We start from the raw sequence: 17,233 nt of genomic DNA, 5'->3' as shown, positions 1-17,233 counted from the left end.
TCATCGTCAGCGTTCCAACGAAATTCCAAAGTTCCCAATCACACCACAGGATGTCATCTTGAGAGAAAATGGACCCGTACCAGTGCTGAAGGCAACTTCCTTGTGGTAGACGAAGGCAACAACTCAACAACTTTCATTTTGTAAAAGACAACAACCTTCGTCACCTTGCTGTCAGCAACAGAATCTTCATGATAGGAAAATTCTACCCATCCCTTAACTAGCTCTTCCAACTTTATTCCATCCATGGATAAGTCAATGGCCGCACATGTCCACGCACATGTCCACGCCTCGGTCAACAAACCGGTAACAAACCATATTACGTTTGGACTGCTGCCTGGAAAATGTCTACCAGCGATTTCTTCTTCTCTACTATTTTTCGGAAAACAACATTGTGTTTTAACCCCGTTGTGATGTGCGATTTTGAAACTGCTGTGAAATTTTGTTACAACGTGTGTTCCCAAAAGCTTTGGTAAAAGGACGTTTCCTCCACTTTACACAGTGCATATGGGAAAAAAAACTTTAGCCCTAGGACTGGCAGTGCAGTAACGAAACGACGAGGATGTACAACAATTTGTGCGACATGCCGCCTCCCTTCCTCTAGTGCCTATCAACGCTGTAGATGATTTATGGTTCAACATCTTGGAGGAAGCAGAGGACATCAACGTAGACATCACCAGATTCAGCGACAATGTGACAGAGCAGCGGATAGAAGGGGCAAACAGTTTTGGAACCACCTGACAACATTGGGCGTAGGACTAACATTTTAGAAGGATGGCGCTCCCAGATCAACAAACAGCTCAACACACCACATCCCAACATCTACAGACTGATCTCGGTTCTTCACAACGTCCAGGCCAACAACGAAGTCGATATCATCCAGAAAGCAGCAGGAACAAAACAGAGACCCCGGGAAGTGAGGTATCGGCGCATCGACCACCGACTAACGCAACTAAAGAGAGGATTTGTCAATGGAGAGATAGACATTATGCACTACTTGCACGCTGCCTAACATCTCCTATACCTTGTAAAGTGATAGATTGCTAGAACATTTTTATGTGATGTGAACATATAAGCGAAAAAGACATAAAGTGTGCATATAGTTAGCATTTTATGCTTAAGCTCATTGTGTCAATGTGTCAATTGTATTATACCTATTATTATATACGAAATAAATTAATAAATTAATGTTAAATGCATTATTTTGTATTTATTTCCTATTCTTTCACTATAGGTTCATCTTTCACCCACTAACTATGGTATAGACTATAGTAATTAAGTAATTATCTCACCTACACAAATTCCCGTTTTGCACACATTTTTTCATTACCTGTAATTCAAATGTGTGCAAAACGGGAACAAACCTTTTTTGTATATAATGCCCTTCCATTTTCATTAGAGTGGCTGAAATCGTTAACACGAAATGTTTCTTTTTAGCAGTAATTGGTTTGAAGAAGTTCTTCAAGAAAAATTCCTGGATTCTAGTTAGTGATTCTTCCGTGCTTATGATTTTGACCTTTGGATGCATTGTACTCCTGTTCTGCTGTCATGTATGGTACGTTGCGGCTTTTGTTTCCATGAACATTATGTTATGAGCTTCATTTACCGAATTTGAAAACAGTTGAAGTATATCAATTTAATCTTCGATGTCTTTAAAACTTTTGCAGCGGTAAAAGAGAAGACGTGTTATTTAATTCATGTATTTTATATTTTCAACAATGCAGTTTAACTAAGAAATCAGGATACTATTCATCGTAGAAAGGTTTTTCCCTATAATGCATTTTTTCTTTCTTATTGCAGATCGTAAGCATAGTAATGTCCTAGCAGGATCTGTGAAACAAGGAAAATTCACTCCACGTCGATCAAAGAAAATCCTTAAAAGAAATGATGTTTCACTAACGTTTAGAGATCAAGACTGTGGTAGAAACGGCAACAAAACAAACAAATGATAAAATTCACTACTGAAATTAAAGAATTCTCAATAGAAAGTATTCACGATAAGAAAAATGAATTTGGTCGGGATAGAAGTAATCATAGTGAAGAGAAGCCCCAATATCGGTATAGCTTAGCTAAAAAATTCGAATTCACAGAAGAAATAGATATAAGTCAGGATTTTTCAGAAAATGAAGACATTTTCAATAGTGACCATGATGTTGAATATGAAAACACGAGATTCCAAAAGACAGAGTGATGCACTGGAATGTCAGTTTAAAATATATTTATTCGTAGAAATGGATTGTCCGACAAGTTTCTGGGGAAAAAAGCAAAATATTTTCTAGTCTCCCAAGCCTAAGTGTATATAAGAGGATTTCTGTAAAATGTGTTGGTTATCGACTTTTGACCTTTAAGCTTTGATACTTAAAGTTCAATGAGTCACACACTTTTCTACATTTCCTCTTTTCAAACCAAATATATACTTAAATGATCACGTAGTGTAACAAACCTTTTATAAAGGAAGAAAAAATCCCTCAACTTTCCTGTTCCCTTTGCCTTGCTCTTTTATATCCAGCTGTTTTTGATGTAATAGAGTCCTTTGATGCAAAAAAAGGAAAGTTAACGTTTTAGTAGGCTTTAACATAATTCTTTATAATTCCAATTCTCAATAACCACTGGGCCAGAAAATATTAAACTCATGTTGAAGCCTCCTCCTGTAGAGCAGACTCATGTTACTTCAAATCATGACCCCTAGGGGTAGGGTGGGGCCATGATGGGGGGTCAAAGTTTAACATAGGAATACATAGGGAAAATCTTTTAAATTCTTCTTATCAAGAACCACTTGGCCATGAAAAATGAAACCTAAGTGGAAGCATCCTCTGGTAGGTTAGATTCAAGATTGTTCAAAACATACCCCAAGGTTGCAGGATAGGGTCACAATGGGGGATCAAAGTTTAACATAGGAATACATGGGGGAAATCTATAAAATTCTAATTCTCAAGAACAGCAAAGCCATGATTGGTCCTAGTTATGTGGAAGCATTATCTATTAGTGTAGATTCAAATTTGTTCAAATCATGACTCTCAGGGGTAGGTTGGGGCCACAATCGGGTATCAAAGTTTAACATAGGAATACATGGGGGATCTTTAAAGAAAATTCTTCTCTAGAACATCTAAGCTGTGATTTTTTATATATATTTTTTTAAATCAGCCTTGGATAGTGTAGATTTAATGTTGGTCAAATCATGACCAACCAGGAAAATAGAGGAGCCATAAAAGTGGATCATAGTTTTACAAAGGAATATAAAGGCTCTAAAAAATGAAATGTTTTATCTTTTAAACAGCTAAGCCATCATGTATCATATTCATGAGAATCGATGGGAGGTGTAGATGGAAACAGATCAGATTTGGAAACCGGCTCCGGGTCATTAAACTCAAAGTGGAATTCACTATTGAGCTCAGTGTCATTTTATCAAAAGTGAGCTCATCTAAGTGTTGGGATCCTGGAGCCAGGTGCTTGTAGACGAATGCATTCTTTGTTCGTCGATCACACAAAGCGGGACAAAACCACGTACTACTGGAAATAATAGAGGTAGGATAAGGTGTCTAGAGGAGGTAGGCATCTCCTGTTAAAGGTGCACAACCACCATGAGCTCTAGTTTGTCACGTTAACGGACATGTCCGTCGTCAATTTAAAGTTTTCTAAAATTTAAAGTCTTATTTTTTTCTTAAGAGCTATTTGCACATGTGCCCGTGCTACTTTGAAATTTTTAAATCTTGATTTCCCGCAATCCCACATCAGCTTTAAACTCGGTATTTTGTAAATTCTATTCTATAGTGACTTTGTTGGCAAAAATACCCTAAATTAACTCTCCTTGATCTATAGATAAGGCGGATGTGACCGATCAACAGATAATACTTACTCCTCCTAGGCACTTGATCACACTTCTGGAGTTTCCAGGAATCCATGTTGTTTGACCTATTCTCAAATTTGTATCTCTGATAGATTTAATGATATCGCTCACTGTTCGTTTTTCGAATTCTACGGTCATTAAAATAATATTGCTTTTAAATACAATCTAGCGTTCAGTCGTTTTTGCCTGGCTTATTTCACATTGTTTGTATGATCATTGTTTTTGGACTTAATTTCACAACGGAATTTTACGTATTCGAGAACAACATTTAGAGCTCATGGCGGTTGTATACGTTTAACAGGGAATGTGTACCACCTCTAGACACCTAAAGATCACTTATTTTCAATGTTTTGAAAGTTATAATGGAAGAAGGATATGGAGATAACAGTATTCAATATCAAAGTCCATTAAACAATACAAAATAGGAGCATAGCAAACGGACCTCCGAAACATCAGAGGTGGGATCAGATGCGATGGAGGAGTGAGCATCCCCTGCTGACCGGTCACACCCGCCGTGCGTTCCTTGTCATGATCGGGAAATAAAGGAAAAATCCGTCGTCAATTCAGTGTATAAATAATGGACTAACAATTAGTATGAAAAAAGTCAGTCAGAATTTGACTCAATAATAAACTGCATTTGCTGACAAGGTCATTTTATCGACCATAGAACTTACGAAATAATGACTTATACGAGACTGCTGATATTCTTGTTTCAACTTGCTTTTCAATAATTTACCTCGTTTTAGAAATTGTTCATACGTAGAGCATGCTCTTGTGTATCGAATCAACTGAAATATAAACTCTGTATGCAGGTGATGAAGGTATATTGCTGCATAAGTAAGGAAAGCTGACGATAGAAAAGTTAAAGTCATTACGTTTATTATATAGTTTGGTTGTTAGATTACCATTAACGTCTTTTTCAAGTAAAATATCCAAGTTTAAAACAGATGTGTCAGACTCCGTGGTATCCTTTATTTTAAACTCACCAGGATATATCGTATAGACAAAGGAATAGGTATAACCATTACTAATTAACAATACGTCGTCGACATATCTAAATATTGAGTTCAAGACCAAAGTATTTTTATTTTTCAAATTGTCTAAAAATGTTCACTGAGAGTTCTATTTTCTTTAAAAATAACCAACTAGTGGTAAAATACAACCAATTTATTACATACCTTATAAGTAGTCTCTGAAAGAAATTCCAAAAATCTATAAAATTTTAGCGTTCAATATCTTGACGTTTTATTGAACGCTGAGTTTGTAGTACGTATACGAGTATGCCTGAAACATTCCGAATACGAGCGTTCAATATCGAACGCCCCGTTGTAAACAAAAAAGTCGTCTGGTCCAATTCTCAGTGCTAAATTAAAGAAAGGAAGTGAAATTGTTGTGAGATGTGTATTGTTTCATCATGTTTATAATTAGTAACATTAAGTTTCTTGAACATTCCAGAGTGGTCAACATGTTCGGTCATTTTATCTAGAACATTCTTAAATTTTGTGTATGTCCAGATTGTTCCAGTAATATCATATTTTAACAATTTCTAGAATATTCTAGATTTATGATACTGTATAAATACCCTGTCAATTCGATGCATATACAATAATTGTGAATACTTTGTCGTATAAGCACTATTGAAATATAACTGGGATATATATTTTCACTGGGACATTGTGTGCAGCAACGGACACTCTGATGTATGTATTTTTAGATTCTTGCTAAGTTTGTACTTTATGTTTCATATACTTATTATATATTATTGTTAAGTTTAAAATTGTGTTATTGATCTTTGCTGGCATTTAGGGTTAGTCTGACCCATAACAGAATTGGGGGCTCGTCCGGGATAAAGAATATCTTGCACTTTTGCAGTTTATTGTCAGAATTTTGTTTATTGAACCGTTAAATTTGATTATAAGCCAGCAGAAATCAACATGGTGTTTTCGGTCACAGACTTTCTTAGTTCACCAAGTGTTCAGGTTTTTGATACGTTAAAAAAGGATGACTTGATCGCATTAGGTTTGCATTTTGGGTTAGATGTTAAATCCTCTCAGAGAAAGCAAGACATTAGAATTAAGGTTGCAAACAAACTAGTAGAAGAAAACGTCTTTGAAAAATACGATCTTCCAGAATATACAGTTAAATCAGAGTTAGCCTCTTATAAAATGGCAGAATATCAGTTTCAAGTAGAGTTAGAGAAAATGCGATTAGAAAGAGAAAAATTAGAAAGAAGAGCGAGAAAAAGAAAGAGAAAAGCGAGAAAGAGAAAGAGACGAACGAGAGCGTGAACGAAAATTTGAATTAGACGAATTAGAAAGACAAGAGCACTTTGAGTTAGAGAAATTAAGATTACAGCACCAACCAGAACCGTCATTTGTCAAGAATGAATTTGACGCAGCAAAAAATATTAGATAAGTTCCGAAATTTCAAGAAAAATCTGTAGACAAATATTTTCCCCAATTCGAAAAAGTCGCAGAGAATCTTAAATGGTCACAACACGTTTGGTCAACAATGTTACCAAGTGTACTGGTTTGCAAAGCAGCTGAGGTATACTCTGCACTAGGAGTAGCTGAAAGTTCACACTATGAGAAGGTCAAAGCAGCAATATTAAAAGCATATGAATTAGTACCTGAAGCATATAGACAAAAATTCAGAAAGTATAGGAAGTTTGATAATCAAACATTTGTTGAATTTTCACGAGAGAAAAAAGATTTATTCGATCACTGGTTTAGATCTAAGAAACTTGATAAAACTTTTGCTAATTTGCGCCAAGTCATCCTGGTAGAAGAGTTTAAGGAATGTGTTCCTCAAGATTTGAAAACACATTAAGAAGATAAGAATGTGAAAACTATTGAAGAGGCAGCAGTCATATCCGATACTTACGCTCTGTCTCATAAAAAGAATTTTGTATCAAGATCTCAGACTAGCAGAAATTCTACCAATTCAGACACATATAAAAAGAGTAGTTCAGGGTCTCAGTCTTCCACAAGTCTCCAGTCTCCATCACAAGGTGGTTTTAAGTCCGGTCCAGGACGTGTTGAAGGATCTTCTGGAATTGGGTCGCTTCCTACTTGTAGTTATTGTAAGAAAAAAGGTCATCAGATTAGTGAATGCTTTAAACTTAAGAGAAAAAATGATTTTGATAAAACTCAACCACACTCTTGTGCGGCATTTAGAGGTGATAGAGAAGCCTTAGTTTCGATTTGTTCTGACACTCATGATGTCCAGGGTTCACAGTCCAGTTCTATTGATTCTATGGAAGATTGTAAACCCTTTATGTCTCAGGGATTTGTTTCACTCGGTGACTCTAGCGAAATAAAGCCTGTCCAGATTTTGAGAGATACTGGTGCTGCACAGACGTTATTGTTAGAGGGCGTGCTTCCTTTGTCTGAGCAGACTTCTACTAGTGGGTCAGTTTTATTACAGGGTGTAGAGCTAGGCGTCATTGATGTTCCCCTGCATAGAATTAGTTTGAAGTCAGATTTAGTTACTGAACCTGTTATCGTAGGTGTTTGACCTACTCTTCCCGTTCCAGGCATTTCTTTGTTGTTAGGCAACGATTTAGCTGGTGGGAAGGTTCTACCTGATCCTATAGTTTGTGAGAAAATCACTTCCAATGTCATGTGCGATGATGAAGATGATGACATTTATCCAGCCTGTGCTGTTACTAGAGCGATGGCCAGAAGACGAGAAATGAAGGCAGACCATACTGAAGCCTTTGACGAGACGAATTCCTCTGTTGATATTGATTTGAATGACACTTTCTTATCTGACCTTGATGGCACTCAAACAAGCATGGAACCACACAATATCAAGAAGCAAGAGAAGAAAGAACTTTTACCAAAATTTGGTGGTGAGGATGATGAGTTGCATCAAATAGTAAGCCAAGGCAAGGACATCCTCAGCCGAGAAAGTTTACTCTCTGAACAACATAAAGACCCAGATATCATTCAACTTAGTAAGAGGGCACTTCCACCAGAAGAGGCTACTAAAGTTGGAGAATGCTTCTATATGAAAGATGGCATCCTTATGCGAAAATGGCGACCACCTGACGCTTCTCCAGATGAAGTGTGGCGTGTTGTTCACCAGATAGTGATCCCAGCTGCTTATCGTCGAGATGTCATGAGTTTAGCTCACGATACACCTATGGCTTGTCATTTAGGTGTCAATAAAACTTATAATAGGATTTTGAGTCATTTTTATTGGCCTAAGCTAAGAAAGGATGTTTCAAAGTTTTGTAAGTCATGTCATGTCTGTCAGATGGTAGGTAAACCAAATCAAAAGATACCATCTGCTCCTCTCCAACCCATTCCAGCTTTTGAAGAACCCTTTAGTCGAGTATTAGTGGATTGTGTAGGACCTTTGCCTAGGACCAGATCTGGAAACCAGTATTTACTTACCATTATGTGTACATCCACTCGATTTCCTGAAGCCATAACTCTTAGGAATATAAAGGCAAAGAGCATAGTTAAGGCCCTAACCAAGTTTTTCAGTTTTGTAGGAGCACCCAAGGCAATTCAGTCGGATCAAGGCTCAAATTTTATGTCGGGGTTGTTCCAGCAAGTCATGCATGAGTTGGGTATAAGGCAATATAGATAAACTGCTTATCAGCCTGAGTCCCAGGGAGCGCTAGAACGTTTTCATCAAACCCTAAAACAATGCTGAAGACCTATTGTTACCAGTATGAGAAAGACGGATGAAAGGTTCATCTTGTACTATTTGCTGCACGAGAGGCATTCCAGGAGTCTCTTTGGTTTAGTCCTTTTGAATTGGTGTTCGGTCATACAGTTAGAGGTCCTTTGAAATTGTTGAAGTAAAAGTGGCTGACTGAGACTAGTGATCTTAATCTTTTAGATTATGTGTCTGATTTCAAAGAAAAACTTTACTATGCTTGTAAATTGGCACAAGAAAATTTGAAGAGTTCTCGGATGAAAATGAAAATGTGGTATGACAAAGATTCCAGAAATAGGGTGTTTAAGCCAGGTAATAAGGTTCTTGTATTTTTACCTATTTCTGGTCATCCTTTACAGGCCAGATTTTATGGCCCTTATGAAATTGAAAGCAAGATTAGTGATGTAAACTATGTAGTTAAGACACCAGGTCGACGTAAAGAGAAACGGGTTTGTCACATTAACATGTTAAAAGAGTATTTTGAAAGGTGTGACCGAAATTCTGTAAAACCAGTTTCCACTTTAGCCAATGCTAAGACTGTTCAAAATTGTATTGAAAGTGATACGAGTGTAGAAATAAATGAGAAAGATTGTAATCAGAGTGTCCGCTTGAAAAACTCAGAAATTTTGGCTGATTTTGATGCCAAACTTGGACATTTGAACATTCACCAAAAAGAACAAGTTAAAAACTTGATGAATGAGCATCATCAAATCTTTTCGGATGTTCCAAAGAAAAGTAATGCAGCTTGTCATGATGTCATAGTGAGTGACGTTCTGCCTAATCAAACAACATCCGTACCGTCTGAATCCAATAAAATTGAAGGGAGAAGGGAGGTGCAGTCCATTTTGGACAATGACATTGCTGAACCTAGTAAAAGTGATTGGAGCTCACCGTGTATTCTTGTACCAAAACAGGACGGTTCGTACCGATTATGTACAGACTTTAGAAAGATGAATTCTGTTACCAAAACTGATTCATATCCAATACCTAGAATCGATGACTGTATTGACAACATTGGAAACGCGAAATTTGACCTGTTGAAAGGCTACTGGCAAGTACCGTTAACGGAAAGAGCAAAAGAAATATCTGCTTTTGCTACACCAGATGGACTTTACCAGTATAAAGTAATGCCTTTTGGCATGAAAAACGCACCGGCTACATTCCAAAGGATGATTCACTCCCTTCTTCAAGACCTTGGGGGATGCGATGCTTACATTGATGATGTCGTCATATACAGCGACACATGGGACGAACATCTCAGAATCATTCGTGCTTTATTTGACATTTTAGCTAAAGCAAACTTAACTGAATCTTGAGAAGAGCGAATTTTGTCATGCTTATGTAGAGTATTTAGGTCATAAAGTAGGTCAAGGTTATGTTACACCCATTATGGCTAAAGTGGAAGCTATTGCAAAGTTCCCGATTCCTACAAACAAGAAAGAATTAATGAGGTTTTTGGGCATGGCTGGGTTTTACAGAAAATTTTGTCCAAATTTTCCTCAGTTGTTAGTCCACTTACAAATCTTTTACAAAAGAGGGTTAACTCTGAATGGACAAAGGACTGTGAAAAATCCTTTCATAAAATCAAATCTGTCCTTATGAGCAACCCAGTTCTGTCAACTCCAGATTTTTCTAAGCAATTTAAGCTTACTGTTGACGCTAGTGATGTTGGAATCAGGGCAGCTTTGTTTCAAGAACATAGTGATCATGTGGATAGAGTTGTTTCTTATTTTTACAAAAAAACTTACAAAATGTCAACGAAATTATTCTACTATTGAAATAGAATGCCTTGCTTTGTTGTTAGCTTTACAGCATTTTGATGTTTATTTGAATGTTACTTTGCACCCAATTCTTGTGTATACTGATCACAACCCCCTGACATTTTTGTCAAACAAGAATCAAAGACTGACTAGATGGAGTTTGTTGTACCAAGAATACAACATAACAATTAAATATATCAAAGGCAAAGACAATGTTATTGCAGATGCCTTGTCCAGAGTATCATGAACAAATTAGATTTTGTATTAATGTACATGTTTTACAATTTAAGTTTTTCATTGACATTCAAACTTTTTAAGGGGGGAGGTGTTGTGAGATGTGTATTGTTTCATCATGTATATAATTAGTAACATTAAGTTTCTTGAACATTCCAGAGTGGTCAACATGTTCGGTCATTTTAACTAGAACATTCTTAAATTTTGTGTATGTCCAGATTGTTCCAGTAATATCATATTTTAACAATTTCTAGAATATTCTAGATTAATGATACTGTATAAATACCCTGTCAATTCGATGCATATACAATAATTGTAAATACTTTGTCGTATAAGCACTATTGAGATTTAACTGGGATATATATTTTCACTGGGACATTGTGTGCAGCAACGGACACTCTGATGTATGTATTTTTAGATTCTTGCTAAGTTTGTACTTTATGTTTCATATACTTATTATATATTACTGTAAATAAATTATTGTTAAGTTTAAATTGTGTTATTGATCTTTGCTGGCATTTAGGGTTAGTCTGACCCATAACAAAATCTAGGTAAGATGTGTTTATTTGTACACAAAAATGAAATTATCTATTAAGAATTCAGTACGTATTAGGCCCATTTAAACCTAAATAAGCAAATCATAACGCTCGGTAGGGTCATCGGAATTATGCGATATTGAACACTTACAGGACAGGCGTTATTTTGAATACCGATAACAAAAAAATCATTAATGTGATTTTTTTAATCGGAATAATCATTTTAAAATATGAGGAAATGTTTAAGATATGTAATAAAAGAATTATTGAACTTATATTGGTGAATATTGGCACTCGTTGGCTGTACAAATGCACACGCTAATATTCACCAATGTAAGTTCAATAACCCCATATTATTATGTAGAAAAAATTAAAACATTTTAAGTGTATTACAAACATGCAAGTTCATCCCAATTTACAAATGTTGTTGAGAGCCAATCCTTATGTGTATTTGTAAAGTGCACTTATTCACTGACACAGATATCTGATTTTGCAATATTGGCTCTTTGCAGGTTGAAGCAAACGTATTGGAACCAGATATAGAATATTTACAATAACAACATTTTAGCCACACTTTACTGTAGAGATTTTTGCAAGATTTGGTAAGTGCAAACTACCAATTAACTTCAAAAGAAGACTGGCAACAAACCTACTTCTTTGTAGCTACTGACGTGATAATTTTAAAATATTAACATTTGAGAAGTCACTGGTTGAGTTCATCTGATGGCGCAGCTGCAGTCTGAGCACCATTGTCAGAACAATACTATATTGTTCAAAACATCAGACGAATTATTAACACATTTATACAATTTTAGAAACGATCAAAAGAAGAAGGATATGGAGATAACGAACAGTACTCAATATCAAAGTCCATAAAACAATACAAAATAGGAGCAGAGCAAACACGGACCTCCGAAACATCAGAGGTGGGATCTAGTGCCATGTAGGAGTGAGTATCCCCTGGTGACCGGTCACACCCGCCGTGTGTTCCTTGTCATGATCGGGAAATAACGAAAAAACCCGTCGTAAATTAGGTGTATAAATAATGGACTAACCATTAGTATGAAAAACGTCAGTCAGTATTTGTCTCAATGATAAATTGTATCTGCTGACAAGGTCATTGTATCGACCATCGAAATTACGAAAATGATGACTCTAAACGAGACTGCCGATGTTCTTGTTTCATCAACTTGCTTGTTAATAATTTACTTCATTTTAGAAATTGTTCTTACGTAGAGCATGCTCTTGCGTATCGAATCATCTGAGATATATACACGCCGTATGCAGGTTATGAAGGTATATTGCTGGATAAGTAAGGGAAATTGACGATAGAAAAGTTAAAGTCATCACGTTTATCATACAGTTTGATTGTTATATTACTATTAACGTCATTTTCAAGCAAAATATCCTACATGTAGTATGAAGCAGAAGTGTCAAACTCCGTGGTATCTTTTATCTCAAGCTAACCAGGATATTTTGTACAAATATTAATTGACAATACGTCGTCGATATATCTAAATGTCGAGCTGAAGACCACAGCAAGTGTTTTATTCTTTTCACGCATTTTGCACAAATTCTGCTTCATATGAATTTAAAAATAGGTCTGCTTATAACGGAGTGCAATTGGTACCCATGGGAATTCAAATAGATTATTGGAACACCTGGTCTCCAAAAACCACAGATATTGTCAATCAGAAACTCAAGCATCTCTTTGATGTCAACTTCAGAGTACTTGTGTGTGCAATCAGAATATGTTTTATTAAAATAATTTTGCAAAAGACCAATGACGAGTTAAGTAAATTTACAAGAAACAACAAAACGATGCTTTTGTTGTCATTGCTGCATTTTGAAATTAAGAGCGAACTGATGCTTGATTAATTGACAAGTATAAATAAACAGAAAATCTAAACCTTTAATATTGCTTTTTATTCCAAATAACAACAATTTCTTTATTCTAGAAATGACTGAAATTACTAAAAATAAGCAAAATAAACAAGAATTTACTTTTTCTTTATTATTAATGTACTCAAAAGTCACGAATAATAATTTGAACACATAAAAGATATACTTTGAGTGTACAGTATCTAATTATAACTTTCAAATAGGGAAGGATTCTATTTTTTCCTGGTTGTTTGAAGGATGAAAATCTAACAAGGAAGTGTGAAAATAAGCAGGAAAGGAAAAAGGATATTTTATCTTTCGTTACTTGCCTAAATATCACCCATGTGCATCTTTTGGGATATGGTTGGAGGTGTCATGTAGATGTGCAGTAAGGTTTCGGTACATTATACACCTTTAAAGAATCCTTTTGAATACGGCCTATAACCTTTAATGTAACTGATGTCTAAACGACGGACAGTAGATCTAGGTACTCTTGCTTCCGTTTGCTGTTTGAGATTTGAATTAAGACTCTTATCCTTTTGTCATTTATATACTTTAAAGCAGAATTTATTCAATTGTTTACAAATCCAACAAAAATTAATCGCTTGCCGTGGCCTTTAACTCGATTTTAAATTTCACATATATCGACAACTTTTAACCAATAAATAGCGTATACAGAGTTCTTTTCGTCCCCTTTTTGGCATTCATAATCTGAAGTTTTTCATACTAATTTATTTAGTCCATTATTTATACACTGAATTGACGGTTTTCTCCGTTATTTCCCGATCATGACAAGGAGCACACGGTGGGTGTGACCGGTCAGCAGTGGATGCTCACTCCTCCATGGTACCTAATCCCACCTCTGATGTTTCTGGGGTCCGTGTTTACTCTGCTTTTATTTTGAATTGTTTTGGACTTTGATATTGAATATACTGTTCGTTATCTCCATATCCTTCTGATACTATTTTTGACAAATTTTGAATTGACCCAAACACCTGCCAGAGAAAGGAAAAGACCTGAAGTCCTAGATGAACAAATTTACCTGTTCAAATATCAATGCCGAACATACGCTGTTCCAAGTAAACAAAATCTAATGAACGATGTATACCCTTTCAAAGAAATTGGATAACATTTTAGTAAATAAATGGTTTTACATTCAATACAGGATCCGAGTAAGAAATATATGTATATCAAAACACCGCATAATTTAATACATCTACAATTCTAAAGAAAAAAGTACAGGGAATTGTAAATTCATAATCTTTTGTGTGTGAAAACGGTGAAGCTTAACAGATACAAAAATTAAATCGGAAAGATATCTAATGCACAGCCAGGATTGAGAAGTTTAAGCCAAATAATCTTTATAATAAAATATTCAAGAACGTATAGACATTGCTTGTTTTATTCAACCCTATTTGTTTGCGTTTTCAAACAATAAAACGATTTATTTTATAACAAAAATTTTCATTTAGGTTATTCTTTCATCTTTTGGCCCATATAGCCTTCAATTCTGAATTTTTTTTTAAAATCTGTGAATCTTATTAATTTTTATTCTTTGAGTTCTTTGGTCTATACATGACCTTGTCAATTATTACAATTTATAATTGAGTCAAATATACTTAATAAACTCATTTCATATGTTTTTGAAGAAAGTGTACAAGTGAAATTTAGTGAAATACCAGGGCAGTTCAAAACTTACGCGGACTGTGCAATTATTTTCTCTTACAGACGTCATACAGTTATGAAATTTCACAGAAATATGTATCTGAAAGATTTCAATAAATTTTGGACACAATTTCTGTATTCTAAACAAATTCTACTAAAATCATCGGTATCTTGATATCGCTGATGGATAGGTACGGAGCAAGACAAAGATTTTGAAGCAAAAGCATGCGGAATCCATAATTTAACTCATTAATTTTCTATAGTTCTCTATAGTTTTCGACAATTTTCTCAAATGTATCTTTAAATTGTTCTATTAATATGCATTAAAGATTTCTGAGGTGATATTTAAAGTACTAACAGAAATATAGTGATTTTTCTCTGACGCGATTCCCGTGAAAATGACTGTGAAAATGACGTCTCCTGAATTGACGGCGCACCACACTTTTGTTAAATTATGTGTGATGCTCGAGATCTCGCCAACATAGATCCAAAATATGCATAATTAAACATGTAATAAACTAAATTATTCGTGATATTCGTCCACACAAAGCAAATTGAAATTTTAGACCGTTAGACTTCTGTCAAAAGGCTATACGGGAGGACGGAAAGAAGATTATCGACGAAAGCATTATCTGGATTGTTAAGAACGTGATTGAGAGTCATTACTATCATACTTTATCTCATAAATACTTTCATTTTTTGGTTTTAAAACTAAAAAACATTCTTTGCTTGTTTAATAGATTTTAAGCTTGACAAGAAATGGTGTTTGAATGTTGAGTAGGTAACTCAAACTGTACATGTACTCTATGGAAAATGTTGAGAAAATGAAAGTTAATATGTTTTTATAATGCCCGTGACGTCGAAGATTTTGCTGCTCCGTGACTTAATGATATGTCCTGATAAATCACCCAAAATTGATACCAATTTACAACATTTTGATATGAAATTTTGAAGACCATATAAGTAAAGATTCTTTTATATTATGTGTGACATTTTGCCCGATTATGTCGTCAAATATTTTTTCAGTGCAACAAGTCCGCGTAATTTTTGAACGGCCCTCGTATGTGTACTGCAAAATCTTTTTTTTCTTTTTTTTTTTAAATATGTTTCATTTAAATGTTTTCATGATACATACTTTTGAAATATTCTATAATGATAAATACAATACTTCAATTGCATCAGATAAGAAGAAGGATATTTTTTCCTGGTTGTTAAAAATAAAAATTTTAAAACGTCAGAAATTAGAATTAATAATCAGGAAGCAGTCACTGAAATAAGTTTACCAGAAATGAAAATGGACGTTCAGTTTTTTGTTTTGTTCCTCCGTGTCGCCCATCTAGCTGTCACAAACGTTCCAAACATGTGTGGGTATGGGAAAAGTATTTTTGTAAAGGTCATATTTTTTCTTGTTTTTGGGTACTAATCGGAAGAAACTTTGAATTTTGCTATTATTTTACAGTCCTGAATTATGCTGCGCGGATTATTTCTATGACAACAACACATGTACAGGTAACATTTAGTTATTAAAATAAGAAGTGTTGTTAAAATGTTTTTTCTCAATTGCAACTGCGCTCCTATCCATCATAGTTTTATGTAAAGCAAGAAAATACAAATCTTAATAATTTTCAAAACTACAAACAATTGTCGATTTCTTCTGTTTTATCGTAGAGTAGAAATATTCTCTAGATAAAATCGTTTAAATTGGCAATACAGGGGAAGTCATGCATGTAAGAGCTGCCACTTGGTAAAGCTAAAAATATCTTTGTAATTGATGAACTTTTGTTAACATTGAAAATCCATAGGTACATTTTATATATAATTTGAACAAATACCCATTGATGAGCAATGTCAGTACAATTATTTAGAACTTATTGATATGCATTATATATTTTATTACTATTCATAGAATGCCCTCCTGGAACATACAGTAGTAACTGTAGTGAAGAATGTCCTGAAGGTCGTTATGGAAGTAGATGTAGGAAATTATGTCCATCTGAATGTGCCAGCAACTGCAGCAAATCAACAGGGGAATGTCAGGGTAATTGAAATCAAATACTGTGTATGGATTCACTGATTGACAGAAGTTACCGCTCAGATTTGTAATATCTTAAAACATATTATATAATATATATATAGCTATATGATGGTTAAAACTATACAGATTACATTACACTTAAATATGCAATATACATTCAAGTTTATACAGAGAATAACCCTGACAAAACTCCAGCCTTAAAGAATAACACCACTACCCAGCCTGATACACATAAAAACACTACCCATATCAGTATTGAGAAAAAGATAGAGGACTTTCTGAAGGATAAGCTATGGATCATTGCTGGAGCCACTTGTCTTCTTGTTATCATTTCATGTTGTTGTATTGGACTTTTCTTCTTGTGTAAGATTTGGTAAGTCCTTTATGGTTTCTATAAAGAATTAATTTATGAACATACACCTATCATATGATACAATCTCTAATGACATAAACATTTGGATATAGCTTTTTAAATTTATAAAAATCTATCTCTTATATTTATGCCTGTCATTGACTTCATTTTTTTTAAATAAAGCCCCTCGAACATTGAAAATTTAGATTTTTTTTTTAAATTTCGGGCATGCTTTTTTTGGAAAAGATATCATTT

At 34.7% G+C, this 17,233-nt stretch overlaps 1 protein-coding gene across 1 annotated transcript in view; it reads left to right on the top strand.

The window, feature by feature from the left end:
* The window catches only part of LOC134235532 (uncharacterized), a gene marked incomplete at its 3' end in the record, with an annotated part of 36,056 nt that extends 19,057 nt beyond the window's left edge, over positions 1–16,999 (top strand). Inside the window, exons 3-4 of the mRNA XM_062717673.1 lie at positions 16,498–16,629; positions 16,789–16,999. Of these exons, the coding sequence (XP_062573657.1) occupies positions 16,498–16,629; positions 16,789–16,999 (343 nt within the window). The remainder of the gene's footprint in view (positions 1–16,497; positions 16,630–16,788) is intronic.
* Positions 17,000–17,233: the final 234 nt, after the last annotated feature.

Source organism: Saccostrea cucullata, unplaced genomic scaffold, assembly GCF_032062105.1.
Source record: "Saccostrea cucullata isolate Sc308-1 unplaced genomic scaffold, CSIRO_AGI_Scuc_v1 ctg3711, whole genome shotgun sequence".
NCBI lineage: Eukaryota > Metazoa > Mollusca > Bivalvia > Ostreida > Ostreidae > Saccostrea > Saccostrea cuccullata.
This window is presented reverse-complemented; position numbering and strand designations above follow the sequence as displayed.